At 51.8% G+C, this 18,862-nt stretch overlaps 1 protein-coding gene across 1 annotated transcript; it reads right to left on the bottom strand.

Annotated features, from left to right (window-relative positions):
• Positions 1-10,578, bottom strand: Irf5 (interferon regulatory factor 5). Its single transcript, XM_090333274.1, has 9 exons — positions 10,516-10,578; positions 5,467-5,672; positions 3,550-3,739; positions 3,126-3,187; positions 2,635-2,668; positions 2,246-2,482; positions 1,664-2,056; positions 1,459-1,577; positions 1-1,250 (listed from the first exon to the last, which is right to left on the bottom strand). The coding sequence occupies exons 2-9, from the start codon at positions 5,659-5,661 to the stop codon at positions 1,005-1,007; spliced, it is 1,476 nt and encodes a 491-aa protein (XP_090189400.1). The 5' UTR covers positions 5,662-5,672; positions 10,516-10,578; the 3' UTR covers positions 1-1,004.
• Between the last annotated feature and the right edge of the window lie 8,284 nt (positions 10,579-18,862).

Raw genomic sequence — 18,862 nt, 5'->3', positions numbered from 1 at the left:
TGTACTTTTTGCATTTATTAATTTAGCAAGTCTAGCACTTTAGGAATCTGAGGATGAGAATGCTAGGTTGAAGCCAGTCTGGCAGACAAATCTGAGCCTTTATTTCAACAGAAGTAAGAAGTGAAAGTGTGGTTCAAGTCATAGAGCACCAGCCTTGAGTGGAAAACGTTAAGCAAGAGCATGAGGACCTGAATTCAAAGGACAGTATGAGCACAAAAACACATTATATAAAAAATACAAGCAGGGCTGGTGGCACATGCCTATAATCCTAGCTACTTAGGAGGCTGAGATCTGAGGATCGCAGTTCAAAGCCAGCCAGGGCACTAAAGACTGAGAGACTTATCTCCAGTTAACCACTAGAAAATGGGAAATGGGGCTGTGGCTCCAGGGGTAGGGCAGTAGCCTTGAGCTGAAGAGCTCAGGGACAGTCCCCAGGCCCAGAGTTCGAGCCCCAGGATGCCCCCCCCCAAAAAAAAAGAAAAACCAAAAACCCATAAATTTGACTCCATTTTCTTAGACTTAATAAGGAGGTTAGCTGCTGGTCTTAAGTGTCTGATAACATTTAAAGGCCAGATCCATCTCAGAGGAAGAAAGGTATGGAAGCACTCAAACTAAGGAACCTCTAAATCAGGCCCATACTCCACAGAAACCATCTGGCCCATTCCTTGGCTCTTTTTGCCAGGAGCAATAGGACAATAGTAAGTATGGGCCATGTGGGAGTTTTCCCTGTATAATCAGGCTGGGGCATTCCTCCCCAGCTCAATGAGGATGAAGGCTGAATTTCTCCAAAGCACAGGAGAGGCCAACCTAAGGAAGACTGTTAGAGCAAAGATGTTCAGAAACAGCCTGGCAGCAAGCCTCTCTTCTTTTACTCTTGGCCCAGATCCATTCCTAGGAGATCCAAAAGGCAGACTCTACAGCCAGCAGGCTTGCGGGGCCGCCACATCGCCCTATCTGTCCATACAGCTGCCCAGGAAGATGGCCAGCCACACTCTGTAGTCTCACTATTGCATGCCAACTGAGTGCATGGGCCAGGGGCCCTGGTCAGCACCAAGACCTGCCACAGGAGGTGCTGTGCCCACAGGTTGCAACCGCTGCTGGGACTGCCAGATGTGATGGAGCTCTTTGAATTGTTCCACCATATGGTCTTTGAGGTCTGGGTTTGAGATTTGTAACCGGATGCTGTCAGCAGACCAAGAAAGCTCCCCTGAGAACATCTCCAGTAGCAACCGAGCTGCGACAGGTACCACCTGTGGGGCATAGATGAGACAGAACAGAGACTTGGCGAGCCTCTCAGATCTAGCAGTGCCTGAAGGAATCCACCAGGGGCAGGTGGTGGATTGGCACTTCCAACCCTGAGCCCTGGTTATCCTCACTTTCCAGAGGTGCCCACTCTTCACTCTGGACCAGTGACCCAGCCCCATGTCCCCCAACTTTCAAGTGAGGCTGGGGACATACTTGGACAGTAATGAGCTTCTTCTCTCGGGGCTTGCGGTCAGGCCACTCTTCCCCAAAGCAGAAGAAAATCTCAAAAGGTGGTGGAGCGTTGCTCTGGCCCTTCTGGAACAGGATGAGCTCTGCATCAAGATCAAGGCCTCCAGTCAGAGGCTAGAACAGTGTTCAGGGCAAAAGGTGGCCGGGAGGAGCATGATGAGAGGCTCACCGTTAAGAAACTGCTCCAGGCTGAAAAGCTTGGTCTTGACCTCCCTCTGGATGGGGTTGGGGCACAAGCCATGTGCTGCAGCACAGGGCCCGCTCCAGAACACCTTGCACTGGCACAGGCGGATGGCATAGAGGTCCTGGCCCTGCAGCTGGAGAATGAGGCCCCGGTCCAGGACATCTAGCAGTTGGTTTGTATAAAAACGCTGCTTGTCATTGGGGATATCCTCTGGGCTAGGGAACCGTACTTGCTCCAGGGTCACAGGGCCGAAGAGTTCCACCTGCTCCTGGGTGGCCTCCAGCTGACTGTAGAAGAGGCGACAGCCTTGTGGGTTGCTGATGGTGAGGGCTCGGGGTGGCCGCCCTCGGTACTGGAACTTGATCTCCAGGTCAGTCACTGTGGGGCAGAGAAGCAGGTTACGAAGGCCACCAGCCCCAGAGCTCCCTTTCTGCATCCACATCAATTCTTCCACTCGGGGAAGACTGACACAAGGCTTGTTCTCCACCATCCTTAGCCTTTTTGGAAGCCCTGTCCCCAATTCTGATATTACTGTATCCCCTCCCCCAGCCCCCTCAGCCCACTTACAAGGCAGCATGTGGGGACTAATGAGCAGGTCAGGCAGGAGTTGTTCACTCATTGCAGATGCACCACCAGCCAGGGACTCTGGGAGAATCTGCCCGAAGCCAGCAGTAATGCCAGTGGGAGGGGCTGGGCAGCTGGGGTCTGGGTCAGGGGGACCCAGACCAACGGGTGGTTGGAGAGCAGGTGGCCATTTTATGTCTTTGGGTAAGACTGCCATGGGAGGAGTGGGCTGCACTGTTTCTGTTGAGGGCAGAGTGGACACAACTGGTAATGAGGCCGCCTCTACCCCCTTGCCAGAGGTCCTCCCACACTAGCATTCCCCAGCCTCCCTTCAGCCCTGTCCTGTTGCTTCTTATGCTACACCCCCCAACCACACCACCTCTCAGCCCCACCTGTGATGTTCAGGCCTGGTAGCATCCTCTGGAGCTGAGGGGAAAAGAGGAGGGAAGGGTGAACAAGTTACAACTGGATCTCACCTTGAGGAAATGGCACAAGGCAGTTTCCCCAGCTCCAGCTCCACCAGGCCAGACCCTGCCTCCCATCCCAGTGCTGCCATCCTGGCAGAATGAGAACTCGCAGTGTCTGCTTCCTCATTTGCTTTCTGCAGATAGCAGTACCAGTCAAACCCAATGGCAGGAGGGGTCAGTCAGTCCAACAATGTAAGACACATGGGTAATACCAAGTGAGGGAGGGACTAGGTGTGTACTCTCTTGTCCTTCAGAAGCCCCAAAAAAGGAAAAGCCCCCAAAAAGAGCTATAGAGAACAGTAGCATCTAGACAAGGAGACTGCTCAGCAGGGTGGGCTAGTTAGACACCCTACCAGTGGCCAGGGCAGGCAAGCTCAGGTAAGTATGGTCCTCTCCCAACTCCCTGCCCCATGTACCTCTTCTTCTTCTTCTTCTTCCTCCTCTGCACACCGAGAGTAATCCTCAGTGGGCTGGGACTCTGCACAGAAAGGGAAAGAAAAGCAAGACTGGAAAGGATTAGGTGGTGAAGCAGGAGCCATGCCAGCCCAGGGTTCCATCGTGGGCAAAGGATCGCCCAAAACTTCCGCTGGGGCTATTGTCCTGAACACAGAACAAGGTTAAGATCACCACTTCCAAGACGCAGTAGGGACTTCCCCTAAAAACCAGAACAAGGGCAGGGTGAGGAAGCATGCAGGGCCCGAGCTGCATTCCCAGCAGTTTCTGGAAGCCCTGGGGTAATGGCCTCACAGAGTCCCAGCAGTCATGTTCTGGACAACTGTTAACACTGGCCCTTCCTGTACTAAGGTGACAGCACCGCCTCCAGGGGGCCAGGCAGGATACCTGTGGGAGCAGGACCATTGGAGCAGACCTCATAGATCTTGTAGGGCTGAGGTGGCATGTCCCGGGGCCCATCATAGTAGAGTCGGAAGTCACGGCTCTTGTTGAGGGCGCAGCGCAGGTTGGCCTTCCACTTGGCTGGATCCGCCTCATCCACTCCCTCGGTGTATTTTCCCGTCTCCTTAGCCCAGGCCTGGAGTAGGAGGAAAAGACAGTGGATCACAGGGAAAACTTCACCCATCTTCAAGGCCTCAGTCAACCTCTCTGGTCCTACAGGCAAACCTTGCTGAGCTGAGGGACTCAAAGGAGGATATGACCCAGCTTTCTTCAGGCTTCATGGTTCAAACCAGCTCACTGAAATCTATGTGCTTTGTAGGACATGCAGCACTTTTCCTGGAAAAAAGCCACATGACACAATTTTTTTTTTTTTTGGTGGGTCATGGGGCTTAAACTCTGGGCCTGGACACTGTACCTGAGCTCTTCAGCTCAAAGCTACCGCCCTACCCCTGGAGCCATAGCCCCACTTCCCATTTTCTGGTGATAAATTGAAAATAAGAATCTCTTGGTCTTTAGTGCCCAGGCTGGCTTTGAACTATGATCCTCAGATCTCAGCCTCCTGAGTAGCTAGGATTACAGGTGTAAGCCACCAAACCTGACAAGGTACAATCTTTTAAGGACAATGTTACATCCACCTTTACAGTGGTAGATAAAAGTTTATGATCTGGAGCCAGTCTGGGTTTAAAGCTGTAATGTGCAAGCTACATACTGGTTGTACCACTACCTCCTCCTCACTGAGAGTTCACAAGGTGCCAGTGGATGGATACTCAAAGGGTCAATGCCAATAGATTGCTCAGAAGAGCAGGCCTTTAACCTAGTTCCCTCTCCCTCTCTCTCCCTCCCCCTCCCTCTCTCTCTCTGTGCATGTGTATGCGTGTGTATTCTGGGGCTTGAACTCAGGTTGTGGGCACTATCCCTTAGCTTTTTTGCTACTCAGTGCTGGCACTCTACCACTTGAGTCTACCTCCACTTCCAGCTTTTTGGTGGTTATTTAGGAATAAGTCTTACACACTTTCCTGTCCTGGCTGGCTTTGAACCACAGTCTTCAGATCTCAGCTTCCTGAGTAGCTAGGGTTACAGGTGTGAGCCATCAATACCCTGCTAACCTATTTGATTTCTCTAAAGTTATAAAAAAATTGCACATACATACAGGTTATTGAAGCATGCAAAAGAGCCCAAATACTTCAGAGTCCCACTGACTGTCTTGCTCAGGCTCGCTTCAAATCAAGATCCTCAGAGTTCAGCCTCCTGAGTTACTAGGAGTAGACGTGAGACATTGGTTCTCCCGGCTCCATAAGACACTTATGAACCACCGAAGAGCCAGAAGTAGAGCTGTGGCTCAAGTGGTAGAGTGCTAGCCTTGAGCACAAAATTCAGGGACAGACTCCAGGCCCTGAATACAAGCCCTAGGACTAACACAAAGAAAATAAAGTGACAGGGGTATATATTGGAAAGGAAAGCTGATCCTGAAGCTGGATGGGGATTTGTGGCTTGATTCTAATTTTTGCATTATCTATATATGCAGAAAATTGAAAATAATTATATTATCTACTGTAAAAATGATAATAGTATAGTCTGCTGTAGGAATGCGTGCCCAGCATCAAGATCAGGATGAGCTAGCAGCTTCATATAGGGTATATGTGTCCTGAATGTGTTTTTCTGAACAACAGGCACAAGGCAAGAGCAAGTAGTAGGCAGAAGACATTTGCTGCAGGCTTCAGCCTAGAAAATGTGGCTTAACCCGGGTATGTCCCTGAGGTCTAGACTAGAGATCTGAGCTTGGTAGCCCGGAGAGTGACCACCCTTCCAGAAATAGGTGGAATGTGCGTCCCTCTTCTGGGCAGCACTCTGTCCAAGGCTTACCTTGAAGATAGTGTTGCCTCCATCCTGGCTGGGGCCATGCCTTGTGGCATGGCGCCAGGGAATGTAGAAGAATTTCCTTTCCCCATTGACCCACTGAAGCCCTGGATACTGGCAGCTGTTCACCTGGGCCACCAGCCAGGGTTTCAGCCGCACACGACGGGGTGGTGGGGGCACTCCAGGGGCTGGTTGGTTCATGGCCCCAGGATCTGCGGGAGGAAACAAGGTAGATAGAGCTCACTCACTGCCCTGCCATGAATGGCAAGCGAGATGGTCTGTCCTATCTCTCCAGGTATTCAAAGCCACACGTCCTTTCCAACTCTCAGCTTTCTGTCACAGGGTCAGAATCTATGCTTTTGTGTCAGGGGAGGGAAGGGCTTATATCATCGCTAGTAGACACTTTAGGCCTGGTGCCCTTTACCAGGCTTTGCTAACAGTACCAAGCATCAGGTTCAGAAGCATCCCAGAGCCAGGGTCAAGCCTTCTAGCTGGAAGGAAAACCTGGCTCCCTTGCATTATAGCAAAGAGCAAAGCTCCTGTATGATCCGATGTTTCTCCCACCACTAAACCATCTGGTTCCTGCTCAACTTTGCCTTCCATTTTTCTCACCTTCCTTCCCCTGAAAAGGCCCTGGAGCCTATAGACAAATCCTCTTAAAAAGAATTTCATCTAGCTGGGCACTAGGGGCTCATGCCTATAATCCTAGCTACTCAGGAGGCTGAGATCTAAGAATTTCAGTTCAAAGTCAGCCCAGGCAAGGAAAGTATCCAGGAGACTCTTATCTCTAATAAACTACTCAGAAAAAGCAGGAGGTAATGTATTGCTCTAGTGATAGAGCGCTAGCTTTGAGTACAGAGAGGCTCAGGGACAGCACCCAGGCTCTGAGTTCAAGTCCCAGGACACACACACACACACACACACACACACAAATTCCATCTTAGGGTTCTAGAAAACCTGGCCTTAGACAAAAGAACATGCAAATAAAGATGGTTTCCACATCTACTTCTCAAATTGAGCTCTAGTTCTAGATTCCCTTGGGGATAAAGTTCTCCGAGTCCTCTCCTCCCCCACTCTCTCCATGCCTTGATCCTTTAGCAAGGACAGCCTTACATCTTGGCTCTCTGACGCCATCAATTTTCTCCTATCATTTAGAATGCCCCTAGTAGGTTTTCCAACCTGGCCTGCAAATGGATGCAAGATGCACACAGCCAAGGTCTAATGGCTCTCCTTGGGAATTTGCCTCTTCCCAGGTCAGTTTCAGCATTGCTAGTCACATGAGAAAGACACAAGAAACCCCTGTGCCCTCCCTTCCACCTGCCCATCCTTTCTCCAACCCAGAACCTAAAATAGGTCACAGTCTGGAGCCCCTCTTGCCCCTCCTCATCCCCAGGCAGGTTCTCTCCTCCCCCTTGCCATTGCCCTTGGTCTTTAGCCCTGTGACTCCAGGGTCAGAGACAGAAAGGAAAGAATCCATCATACCACTTGTCCTCAGAGGGGAATCTGTTGCTGCACAAAGAAGGACCAAGGGCTGAATCAGAGCTGCTTGGATCTTGTCGCATGGAGCCTCAGTTTCCCCTAAAGTTCACTGCCTGGTACTGTTTTGGGTTGTGGCTGGTACAAGCCATCTCCAAAATTCCAATGGCCCTCTATAGGTTTCAGAGCAGTGTCCCGTTCAATGGTCAAGACACCCATTAATTAGAGTAAGGCCAGCCTCGGAGGAGAGGAAGGTTCCCAGCCCTCCCCCAGGCCCAAGAAGTCGGTGCTCAGTTCCTCTTTCTGCACCAGCCTCCACCCTGCCCCAGGGGAAACGAAAGTGGCCTAACAGGACAATTCCAAAACAGCCTATGCCTGTTGAGAGAGGAAGGGGATGCAGAGAAAACTCCTAGGTGGGTGCCAAGACCAAATTCCCAGCCCCTCAACCTCTAGCCTAATGCTCACATTCCAAGCCTGCTGACAAGCCTAACACTTTTGGTGAGGCTCTCAGCATTGGATAGTCTTAGTTTCCCACATTTTTATTTTGTAACCCCCTAAAAGGCCTTGGTTCATCCTACAACAGAGGGGTGGGGCTGGCCAGAAGCATGTAGTTCTAGCTATGTGAGGGTGGGCAGTAAGAAGTTGTGCTGTTGACACAGGGGCGGGCAAGTTACTGAATGAGCCACACATGGCCAGGCTCATAGCTAGACAGCTGGCCAGAGTGATGTAGCTGAGACCAGAAAGATCTACTTGAGGTCCTAGCTGCCAGAACCAAGGAGCCAGGGGCCAGTCCAGCTCTCTGGCCCTTGGTAACAGTGCTGCTTAATTCAGAACATGGTTTTGAAATTATTTTTCTGGTTTTCGTGTTAGAAAGTTGCCATCTTGCCAAGCATCTTGTGGCTCACACCTGTAATCCTAGCTACTCAGGAATGCTGAGATCTGAGGAGAGTTCAGTGACAAAGAAGGAAGGAAGGAAGGAAGGAAGGAAGGAAGGAAGGAAGAAGGAAGGAAGGAAGGAAGTTAGTTGCAATCCTTTCAGGGACAGGGTATGAAAAGGGGCCCCCCCACAACAAGCCTTGCCTCCAGGCCTGAAGAGCGTCTGTCTACCAGGCCACAGAGGGTCTTCAACCTCCAGGAGCTCTGCTCACAGCCAGGTCTGCTGGGGTCTTCCCCTGAGCAGACGCAGGTTTGCTATACATTCCCCAGAAGCTTCCTCCTGTGCAAGAACAATCCATGTCTGACGGTTCTGAGTTGAAGTGTGTACACACTTAAGCTTTCTCTGGGGTCTGGAGGCTCGAGGAGGTGGGATGTGTACAGCCCCAGACCCACATTTGTGCATTTGATTCCTGGAAAAGGGGGGAACCAACAGTACATCCACCACCTTCCATGGAAATAAAAAAAAAAAAAACAAAGGATGGGGTCCACTGAAGACCTAAGGGAGCCCCCACAAGAAGGTCAAGCAGTAAAGCACCCAGCCTTTAAGCCCTTTCTGGACAGGTAGACCCAAAGTTCCTATTAAAGTTTCAGGTACAACATGCTGGAAATGAACTTTACAACTTGGGAGTGGTTGGGGGAGGAAAAGTGGGAGAAAAACATAGGAAGGGGTAACAATGTTCAAGAAACAATGTAACCACTACCTGATGAATGTAACTGTAACCCTGTACATCATCTTGATAATAAAATAAAAATAGGGGCCGGGAGTTTGGCCTAGTGGTTAAAGTGCTTGCCTAGCATGCGTGAAGACCCGGGTTCCATTCCTCGGTACCACATACATAGCAAAAAGCCAGAAGTGGTGCTGTGGCTCAAGTGGTAGAGCCCTAGCCTTGAGAAAATCCAGGGACAGTGCTCAGGCCCTGAGCCCAAGCCCAGGACTGGCAAAAAAATTAAAAAAATAAAAATAAATAAAGTTTCAGGCCAAGTCACCCACCAATGGTTCACACCTATAATTCTAGCTACTCAGAATATTGAGATCTGAGAATTGTGGTTCAAAGCCAGCTTTGGCAGGAATGTCTGTGGAACTCTTTATTTCCAATTAACTATCAAAAAGCAGAACATGGAGCTGTGGCTCAAGTGAAAAGGCTAAGAGACTGTACCCAGGACCTACATTCAGGCCCCAGTACACATACATACACACATACACACACACACACACACACACACACATACATACATACATACATACATACATACATACATACACACATGTAGAGTCCCAGGCAAGGCCACTTAAACAACAAAAGGACACCAGGGACAATAAGGGGAAGAAGCTGCAGGAATGCAGGTAGAGGCCTATCTCCAGCCCCTGCTGCCTCCCTGAGGTCTCCCTGCAAACCCCACAGCCAGCTTAGAGAAGGCGGAGGGCTTCCCTACATCAAGCCTGACCCTAAACCCCTGTTCTCTTCAGGTGACACACCCCAGGCCCTGCCTCCCTTGAAGTGCGGACAGGCAAGACTGGGGTGGCAGGTGCGGCAGGAAAAAGCCTTGCTCTCGGCTTTCCTCCCAGGCGTGATGAACGGGGGAAGCCAGGGTGAAAGGGAAAATCCCAGATCAGAACCTTTAGGCAAGAGGGGGGTGATTTCCCGCCATTTCTCTAGTCTGGGGTGGTAGGAGCAAGGACCTAGACTCTGATCGCGGATCCGCAGCCCGCCTCTACCCGAGGGACCCCCTAGCTGGACCGTCTCCCCCACTTCGGGACAGCCCCCACCCCGACAGCCCTCTGGGCCATCCCCAGGCCAGGGGATGCTGAGTGCCCAGAGGCTGCTGGCGGCCCCGCCAGGCTGTGCCAGGCCAAGGCCAGGAAAATCCCCGCACCGCACCTCCGCTGGGCGGGCGGGGGGGGGGGGGGAACCCCTAGGCCAGGAGACCTGTGTGGGGCGGGGCTGCAGGAGGTCCTCGCCCTCCCCTCCGCCTCGCGGCCACGCCAGCCCCTCTCCCTCTACTTTTAGGTTCTTCATGGTTTCCCTCTGAAGTTTAGAGCAGGCCGTAAAGCAATCAGGGCAAAACAGCATTGCACCCCGCGATTCTCCTCGGCTTCTGGGAGCACCGGCGTCTAGTTTTCCCGGCCAGAGTCAGAGCGCGGCGCTCCTTCCCCAGACTCTCGTCCCTCCGATTCCCACCCTCGGCGTGAGGGCGACGGCCCGGGGTGGGGGTGGCCGGGGACGGGGAGGATGGGTAGCACCCCGAAAGCAGGGGCCAGGGCCTCGCTCTCCAGTGCCCTGACCCGGGCACTCCTGGTCGTCGGCGAGGGGAAGGCGGATGGAACGACGCCGCCGAGCCGTTCCTGGTCGCAGCGCCCACAGCGCCAGCCCGGCCTCCGGGGTCCTCCGGGCGCCGGCGGAGCCATGGCGGCGGTGCCCAGCACCCGAGCTGGTCTGGGCGTGGAAGGCTCCTCGGAGGGGGTCCGGCGCGCTCCGCGGCGGGTGCCCCCTGGAGCTCGGGCACCGGGCGGCCGGGCGCGGACCCCAGCAGCGCTCCCGGCGGGGCACTGAGGGGCGCGTGCCGCGGCGGAGCCGGCAGGGTCGGGGCTCGGCTCCCACCGCGCATAGGGCGCTGGAACCGCACGCGGGCCCTGGGACCTACCTGTCCACGGTGCGCCCGCGCCCGATCTCCCGTGCGGGGAGCCGCGGCCCGGCGGCGGGGCCGAGGTGCGCCCTCTCGGAGCTGCGCCTCCCTCGGGTCGCCGAGCCAGGCCGGGCACTTCCGTGTCGCGCCGCCCCCGCCCTGGGCCGGGGAGCCCCGGGGCGCACGCGGCGCCCCGCCCCGCCCGAGAACCACCCTGGGGCCCCGCACGGACCGGGGCATGGCAGACCGGAGCCAAGCACCTGCCCGGGCCCGGGGCCTCCCGGGAGACGCCAGGCTGCGCAGTGGCCTGGACGGACTACTGGGCTCCTTTTGGAATCTGGATCCACAAAGCAGTCCAGGGACTACGGTCCCCAGCCCTGCAGGACACCTGGAGCCCCGGGCTTCCTTCGCCCGCACCCCTGGAGAGGCGGAGGCCGCGTACTGGCGGGGCGGGGGAAGGGGGAGAGGCGACGGACAGCCTGGGCCCGATCCTCACCACTGCGCCCCATGGCCCCGGGCTGGTGTTGGGGACCTAGATCTCCCTCCTTCCATGCCTGCAGGCGAAGATCCTCAGGCCACTGAACCTTCACAGATCCCTCTCAAGTCCCATCCTGGGAGGGTCAATGCTGCTTCTTCTTTACCCCACTATCTGGAGAGGTACTTGGCTGTTTGGAACCGTGTTTTGGTTGTTCTTGTTGATGATAATAATTATTTTTTCACTTCTTAAATGAATCTTGCTGCTGGTCTCAGCCTTCACACATCCTGTTCTTTCTGGAACCTGTTCGATTTGGAACTATGTCAGTATCACCATCTCTGTGAAGTCTACTTTGATTTCTCTTTCTGATGGACTCCAGTTTGCAATCTTTTTTTTTTTTTTTTTTTTTTTGCTAGTCCTGGGCTTGAGCTCAGGGCCTGAGCACTGTTCTTGGACTTTCTCAAGGCTAGAGCTCTACCACTTGAGCCTCAGCACCACTTCCGGCTTTTTTCTATGTATGTGGTACCAAGGAATCGAACCCAGGTCTCCGTGCATGCTAGGCAAGCACTTTAACCACTAGGCCAAACTCCCGGCCCCGGGTTTGCAATCTTAATGCCTGAAGAAAAGTTACACATGCTTTCATTTTATATAACAAATACAAAATATAAATTCTAGATAGTAGTAGTGTTTACACTTGAAATTTTAGAATCATGCTTTTAATAATATAGTAGTATTAAATAAATCAGAATGTTGGCCTTTTTGGCTGGGCCCTATGCCAGCCTGACATTTCAACTAAGCAGAAGGCATAAGTAGGAGGATTTTGGTAGGAGGCTGGCCATTGCCAAAAATGTGAGAGCCTAAAAAAAAAAAAAGTGAGACCCTATCCCCCAACCCCCCCAAAAAAAACACTAAAACTAACAGCCAAACCAAAAAAGCAGGGTTCAGTTAACAAGACATAAACTCAGAGTCTTGCTTGGCTTCCTTACTAAGGGCTGTCACTCTTATCACTTGAGCCACACCTCCAGTCTGGCATTTGGCAGGTTAATGGAGGCCTGGGTGTGGTCGTTCATATTACTTGTAATCTCAGCATTTCGGAGGCTGAGGCAGGAGTATCTCTGCTTTGAGGCCAATCAGGGCTACATAATGAGATTTAAAGTGGGGGAGGGGCTGTGGGCAGAAAGGGCATCATACTTGAGCTTGCAATGATTCTACTGCATTCAGGTTACATAGCTTGGGCGGCCTCTGGGCAGCTTCTCCCCTAGTCTCTACAAGGGAGATGATGATATTACTGGGCTTACACTGGTGGGAGGCTCCAGGGACTGGCTCTGCTCAGGACCTCTGCTTCATTCAGGTCCAGACTTCCCTTGACAAGGAGAGTTTGAGCCAAGAACCACCTTGGGCCAGAACCACACAGGAGCAGGAGGAGGAAGGAAGAAGCGCACAGCACTCTGGCTTTACCAGAAACCAAGGAACCCCTAGGCTCCTGGAAGGATCTTGTGGGTAAAAGCACCAGCAAAGAGGAAGTGCTGCCTGGCCCCTGAAGTCAATCTCAGTTCCCCTTGCTGGAGCCGGGGACTCCTGGGCACAGGGAGACTTGATTGCACACCCCCAGTAGCTTAGCTAACATGAGTCCAGGTGTCTCCTGCCTCACGGTAAGATGATCCCACCCCCCCCCCCCCCCCGTTTCTTCTGGCCTGGCTATCACATCCCAGACTGAGATTGTGGAAGAGGCACCTCCCTGCTTCAGGGAGAAGCCAGAGTACAGAGGGGCAGAGACGGGAAGCCATGCCACCAGAGGGAACTGAGAAAACTACAGTATGAATGACAGGGAAGAAGGACAGACATCCAAGATGGCTGGATAAGACTCCTGCCACCTCTGGAGCAGCCACCTTCAGGGCAAGCCTAGAAGATGAAGCAGATAACTTTGCCTTCGGGCACTTCCCTTCCTCAGGCCAGGCCAGGATTCCCTAGGATGGCATGTTTCTCAGACCTCAGGCCTAGAGTGGCTGAGAACTTACTGGCTGGGCATCAGGCACTGAGTCAGGCAGGGCGGGGTCCAATCCTGGCCCTACTTCATAGGAATTGTGCAGGGTTGAGGCATTCCTTCTCCTGGGTTCCCCTTTTCCATCTGTAAATTGAGAATGCAACATTCAGGTCACAGCCACATTGTCTAAATTCAGCAAATGTCTATTGAACATCATGAACCTGCCAGCACAGACTGGTAAACAAGCGTTTTGTTCAGAGATCACACCTAGAATCCTAGCTACTCAAGAGTCTGAGATCTGAGGATTGTGCTCCAAACCAAGCCCGGGCAGGAAAGTCCATGAAACTTTTATTTCCAATTACCCACTAAAAAGCCAGAAGCTTTTTTTTTTTTTTTTTTTTTTTTTTTTTTGCTGTGATTCAAGTGATAGAACATGATAAGGGACAGTGTTCAGGCCCTGAGTACCTAATTCCAACACACACACACACACACACACACACACACACACACACACACACACTTACTTTGTCCAACTCTACTTGCCCACCCTTAGCTTCCAGTTTATGGGGTAGGAGAGAAGATAAATGACAATCAAGTGAGGGACATGGCACAGGGCCAAAGCTTTTCTTGAGATGAGAGTGGCTGGAGGGTTTAGAGACAGGGCATCATCTGATGGAGGTTTTATCATAGCCACTCTGGCTCTTTGTCAAATGTACCCAGCAGTTTCTGGTGGCTTTGTCATCATTGGTGCCAAGACAATGCAGCCGGAGCTTCCTCTCCGGTTCTTACTAAGTGCCGCCCCCTCAGAGCTTTCTGTAGGCGTGACCTGGAAGTCAATGGCTCAGCCAACACTGTCACATGGTGGCCCTCAGTCCTCAGTCTCTCTCCACTCCCACCACTCTTTCTTTCCATGGCCTGTGGTGGGAGGAAGCCACCGAGACACCCACATGCATCCAGACCTGGCTTCTCACTATGCGACCACAACCCTGTGAGGAGAGCTGCTTCCCTTTTCCTTGTTGTTCCTCTCCTCTTCTCTTCAGTGCCATAGCACTCTCTTTGTTCGTTTTTTTTAAAACTGTTTTTTTTTTTTTGTCTTTTTTTTTTTGGTACTGGGGATCGAACCCAGGATATTGCGGTTGCTAGGCGAGTGTGTTGCCACTGAGCTACATCCCAGCCCCATAGCACTCTTGTGTTCTGGCATTTTCCCTCTTCCCTAGGCCTCAGATCCATAGCTGACCCCAAGACCTTCAGGAATCAAGAACTCTCAAACCTCTCCCCCTGTCTCATGTAAATGCCCAGATCCTGGGATTGGGGGTGGGCACTTCTCAGAGTCCTTAGAGGAAATCCCAGGGATTTCCACCCCTCCCCCACTAGACACCTGTCCACCCTGTGCCCGCCCACCCAGACACCCACAGCTCCAACCCTTGGTCTGATTCAAGCCTCCTAGGATTTGTCTAACTCAGCATTGACTCAAACCACTTCCCTCCTCATGCTTGGGCTCCGTCAGTAAGGCTCAGGGCCTCCTTCTTGTCTCCCTCCATAAGGGACCATGCACTTGGGGGAGGAAAGAAAGATTAGAAACTCAGCTTTCAGGAGTTCCTGTGATGGGAATGGCTGACTCCTGCTTGGTGAGGACAGAGGCTAAGCTGCCTTCACAGGAACCAGCCGTGGACCATGTGAGATTAAGGAGAACTTCTGCCCATGTGGGCCCGTACCACTGACCACACCTGAATATCCTTTTTCAGAGCTTACCATGCCTCCCTCTCTCCCAGAACAGCACTTCCAAAGCCACAGGGATGCTGACATGCCCTGCCCAGTGTCCTCCTCACTGGTCCCAGCATTCTAAGGAAGCTTTGCTTTGAAAGAGGAGGTTGCAGGATTGTCCAGGACAAGGCACGGGATCGGAGAGCCTAGGGACCATTGATTATATCGGAGACGGAGCCGCCCAGAGAACACGTTCAAGTCCATTGTGCTCGTGCTCACTGTACTTCTGAGGTCTCATGTCAGAATCCACAGGAGGGCAAGTGGGGTGCCTGCAAACAGCAGCCCATCCCAGGCGTGGAGAAGCAGGCATGTCCCCAGCAGGCTGTGACTAAATGAGATGCTTGGTTTTGAAGCTGACTAAGCCATAAGTGACATCTCATCACATTAGAGTCAGATGGAAAATAGATAATGCTAACGAGGCATCAACACATGTCAGACACATTTAAGCATTTTTTCATACATCATTGCACTTGGCTGTCACGGTCAGCCTCGGGGAAGTCAACGTTATTCCTCTTCCTGTTTATGAAGTATGCTGAGCTCCTTGCTAACCTTGTGAAATTCAGCACATCCTCAGCTAACTTCTGTGTAGTGGTCTGTGTGTGTGTGTGTGTGTGTGTGTGTGTGAGAGAGAGAGAGAGAGAAAGAGAGAGAGAGAGAGAGAGAGAGAGAGAGAGTGTGTCAGTCAGGACCTGGTTGCTGTCCCTTAGCTTTTTTTTTTTTTTTGCCAGACCTGGGGCTTGAACTCAGGGCCTGGGCACTGTCCTTGGACACATTTAGCTACAGCACCACTTCCAGCTTTTTCTGAGTATGTGGTACTGAGGAATCAAACACGGGGTTTTGTGCATGCTAGGCAAGTACTCTACCACTAGGCCATTCTCATGGCCCCTGGCCCTTAGCTTTTTTTGCTCAAGATTGGTGCTCTACCACTTGATCCATAGTTTCACTTCCAACTTTTTGCTGGTTAATTGTTCATAAAAGTCTAATGGCTGATGGCTGGGCACGGTGGCTCAGGCCTGTAATCCTAGCTACTCAGGAGCCTGAAATCTGAGGGTTGCGGTTCAAAGCCAGGCCAGGCAATACAAAGCCAAGACACGCTTATCTCCAATTACTCACTAGAAAATGGGAAGTAGGGCTCAAGGGTAGGGTAGTAGCCTTGCGCTGAGAGCTCAGAGACAGCACCCAGGCCTGGGGTGAGTGGAAGCCTTGAGCTGAAGAGCTCGGGGAGAGTGCCCAGGCCAGAGTTCAAGCCCCATGACAGAAAAAAAAAGTCTCATGGCTGAGCTGGCTTTGAATTGCAATGCTCAGAACTCAGCCTCCTGAGTAGCCAGGATTACAGGCAGGATTACAGACCCACACTAAAAATGGAGGGTTTTTTTTTTGTTTTTGTTTTTGTTTTTTGGTTATGAGGCTTCAACTCAGGGCCTGGGTGCTGACCCTGAGCTTTTGTGCTCAAGGCTGGCACTCTACCACTTTGAGCCACAGCTCCACTTCTGGTTTTTGAGTGGTTAATTGGAGATAAGAGTCTCATAGGGACTTTTGTGCCTGGACTGGCTTTGAACAGCAAGCCTCAGATCTCAGCCTCCTGAGTAGCTAGGATTACAGGCCTAAGCCACCAGCACCTTGCCAAAGTGGAGTTATTTTTAGAAGAAATGGAAAAGAAGATGAACAGATCTAAGCAGTATCCTCAAAGGGGTAAGTGTTTGACTCTTCTGGGCTCATCTTCAGCTAACCTGCTGGGCCCTTCGCTGACTCCTTCCCAGCAACCCCCAGGTCTCTTTTAGCTCTCCTAGAAATTGTCTTCTTCATCTGGGATAGTCAGCTACACAGATTTGGCTCCTGGGGCTCAGTCAATTGCTCAAGCTGTGCAGGGAGTAAGAATTTGTCACTCTGATCAGCAAGGTGTGCACATGTGCAGGGCAGCTACTGAGTTTCTTCATGCACGCCCCCTAGTGGGAGGAGCAGGGATAGCTGTGCCTTGGAAGACATAGCTAACACCACCTAATGGGAGGAGGACTTTCTGTTCTGCCCCTGGCAGGGTTGGGAGTGTGTATGTGTGTATGTTTGAGGGAGAGGGGTCTGGCAGGGTGCTAGAAGCCTGAATACCTGTATGTGTATTCTGTCCTGTGTGCTTGCCCCACCACAGGTCCTGTTTGTAAATTCCTCCAACTGAGTTGGACTCATCTCACAGGGGCCCAGTTTTCAGGGTCCAAATAGCAATACTAGGATTAGAGTGAGGGCCAGGGTGGAAGGTCAGAGGCCTCTGGAAGATTTTCTCCTCAGAAACCTCCCTCTGGGAGTCCTCAACTACTGTATTCCTCACCTGTACCTTGGCAGGCAGTGACTCTCACTATTGGATGATAACCAGAGGGAGAATCATCCAGAATCCCTAGAGTGGTACACGAGAGCTGAGAGAGATGTGGAGGGCCAGAGAAGCAGCTGTCCTCACTGTGCAGGCAAGACTTGGGCTGTGGGAGAGAAAGAAGTAAAGTGTACATGTGGTGAAGCATCTAATAGAGCCAGCTTTGGGGGCGGGGGGACAGCAGTTCTTTCCTGGAGCTATGTAAATTCCCAAGCCCCAGTTTCCTGGGCACCATCACAACCTCCAGGAATATGAGTTACACCCATACTGGCCTGTCCCATGAATCCTTATCGCTTCTATAGGATGAGGGGAGGCCTGCGGTCACCAGCCCAGTCGCCACATAGGGCTGACCAGGGCACAATTCTAGGGTATCTTGTTCACCTCATAGCTGGGAGGTCTATTGTAAAAAGTCTCCCAGCTGTATATATGAACTGTCTTGAGAAGTGGAATTCATACAAAGTTATCTTATAGGCCGGGTGTGTGGCCTAGTGGTAGAGTGCTTGCCTACCAGGCACAAAGCCCTGGGTTTAATTCCTTGGTACCACATTCACAGAAAACACCAGAAGTGGCTCTGTGGCTCAAGTGGCAGAGCACTAGCCTTGAGCAAAAAGTGTCTAAGGAGAGTGCCCAGGCCCTGAGTTCAAACTCCAGGACTGGCAAAAAAAAAAAAAAGTTGGGGGGAGTGTGGCTTAGTGGTAAAGTGCTTGCCTAGCATGCACGAAGACCTGGGTTTTATTCCTCGGTACTACATATACAAAAAAAACCCAGAAGTGGTGCTGTGGCTCAAGTGGTAGAGCACTAGCCTCGAGGAAAGCCCAAGGACAGTGCTCAGGCTCTGATTTCAAGCCCAACACTGACAAAAATAAAAAATATCCTATGTTGTATGAAATACATACAACAACTACATATGACTTTTCTTTTATCTCCAGTTAACCTCTAGAAGTGGGGCTGTGGCTCAAGGCAGTAGCATTGAGCTGAAGAACTCAGAGATAGCACCAAGGCCCAGAGTTCAAGCCCCATGACCCACAAAAAAAAAGTCAAGCTAAGCACCTCTACCTGTAAGGCTAGCTACTCAGAAGCCTGAGATCTAAGGATCATGATTTGAAGTCAACTCAGACAGGAATGTCTGTGAGACTCTTATCTCCAATTAACCATCAAAAAGCCATAAATCAAAGTGTGACTCAAGTAGTAAAGTGCCAACCTTGAGTGAACAAGTGAAGGGACAATGTCCAGACCCTGAGTTTAAGTCCCAGTGCCAGCCCTTACCTCCTAAACAAGAAAAGCTCGTAAGCTCATACACAACGAAAATACCAGCAGGTCATAGCAGACAAAGAAATACACACCCAACCATCGGGGCAGTCAGATGTGTGGCCTGGCATTCCATACTCCAGCAGGCATACTTCTGCTTAGCTCTGTGCAGTGGAGGTGGGGCCATGACAAGTCATTTAAGGTGGGCAACAAAGACCCCTTCTAAAGGGAACTGGTGGGGGGCTACTTGGTCTAAATTTGGGGATAAGAGTAGGGAAGTTAGAATCACCCATCTGAAGTAAACAGCACAGTCTTCCACACTGCAGCTGCTCAGCCAGGAGCCGGGTTACCTGGTGTGGACTTTGTGCAGCTGGGGGAAGAGTGGAGGGGTAAAGGGGAGCATCATTTAGAGAGATGGCTTCAAGGTGAACTGGCAAGGGTTCTGGAGAGGAGGGGCCCGGGACTAGATTCTGCACAGCTGGTTCCAAAACACCATCCCCAAACGCAGTCACGTGTTGTGAGCATGCACGTCGGG

This window comes from Megascapheus bottae, chromosome 5 (genome assembly GCF_031878675.1).
Source record: "Megascapheus bottae isolate mThoBot1 chromosome 5, mThoBot2.hap1, whole genome shotgun sequence".
NCBI classification, from domain to species: domain Eukaryota; kingdom Metazoa; phylum Chordata; class Mammalia; order Rodentia; family Geomyidae; genus Megascapheus; species Megascapheus bottae.
Note: the sequence above shows the minus strand (reverse complement) of the source record. Positions and strands in the feature narration are given on the sequence as shown.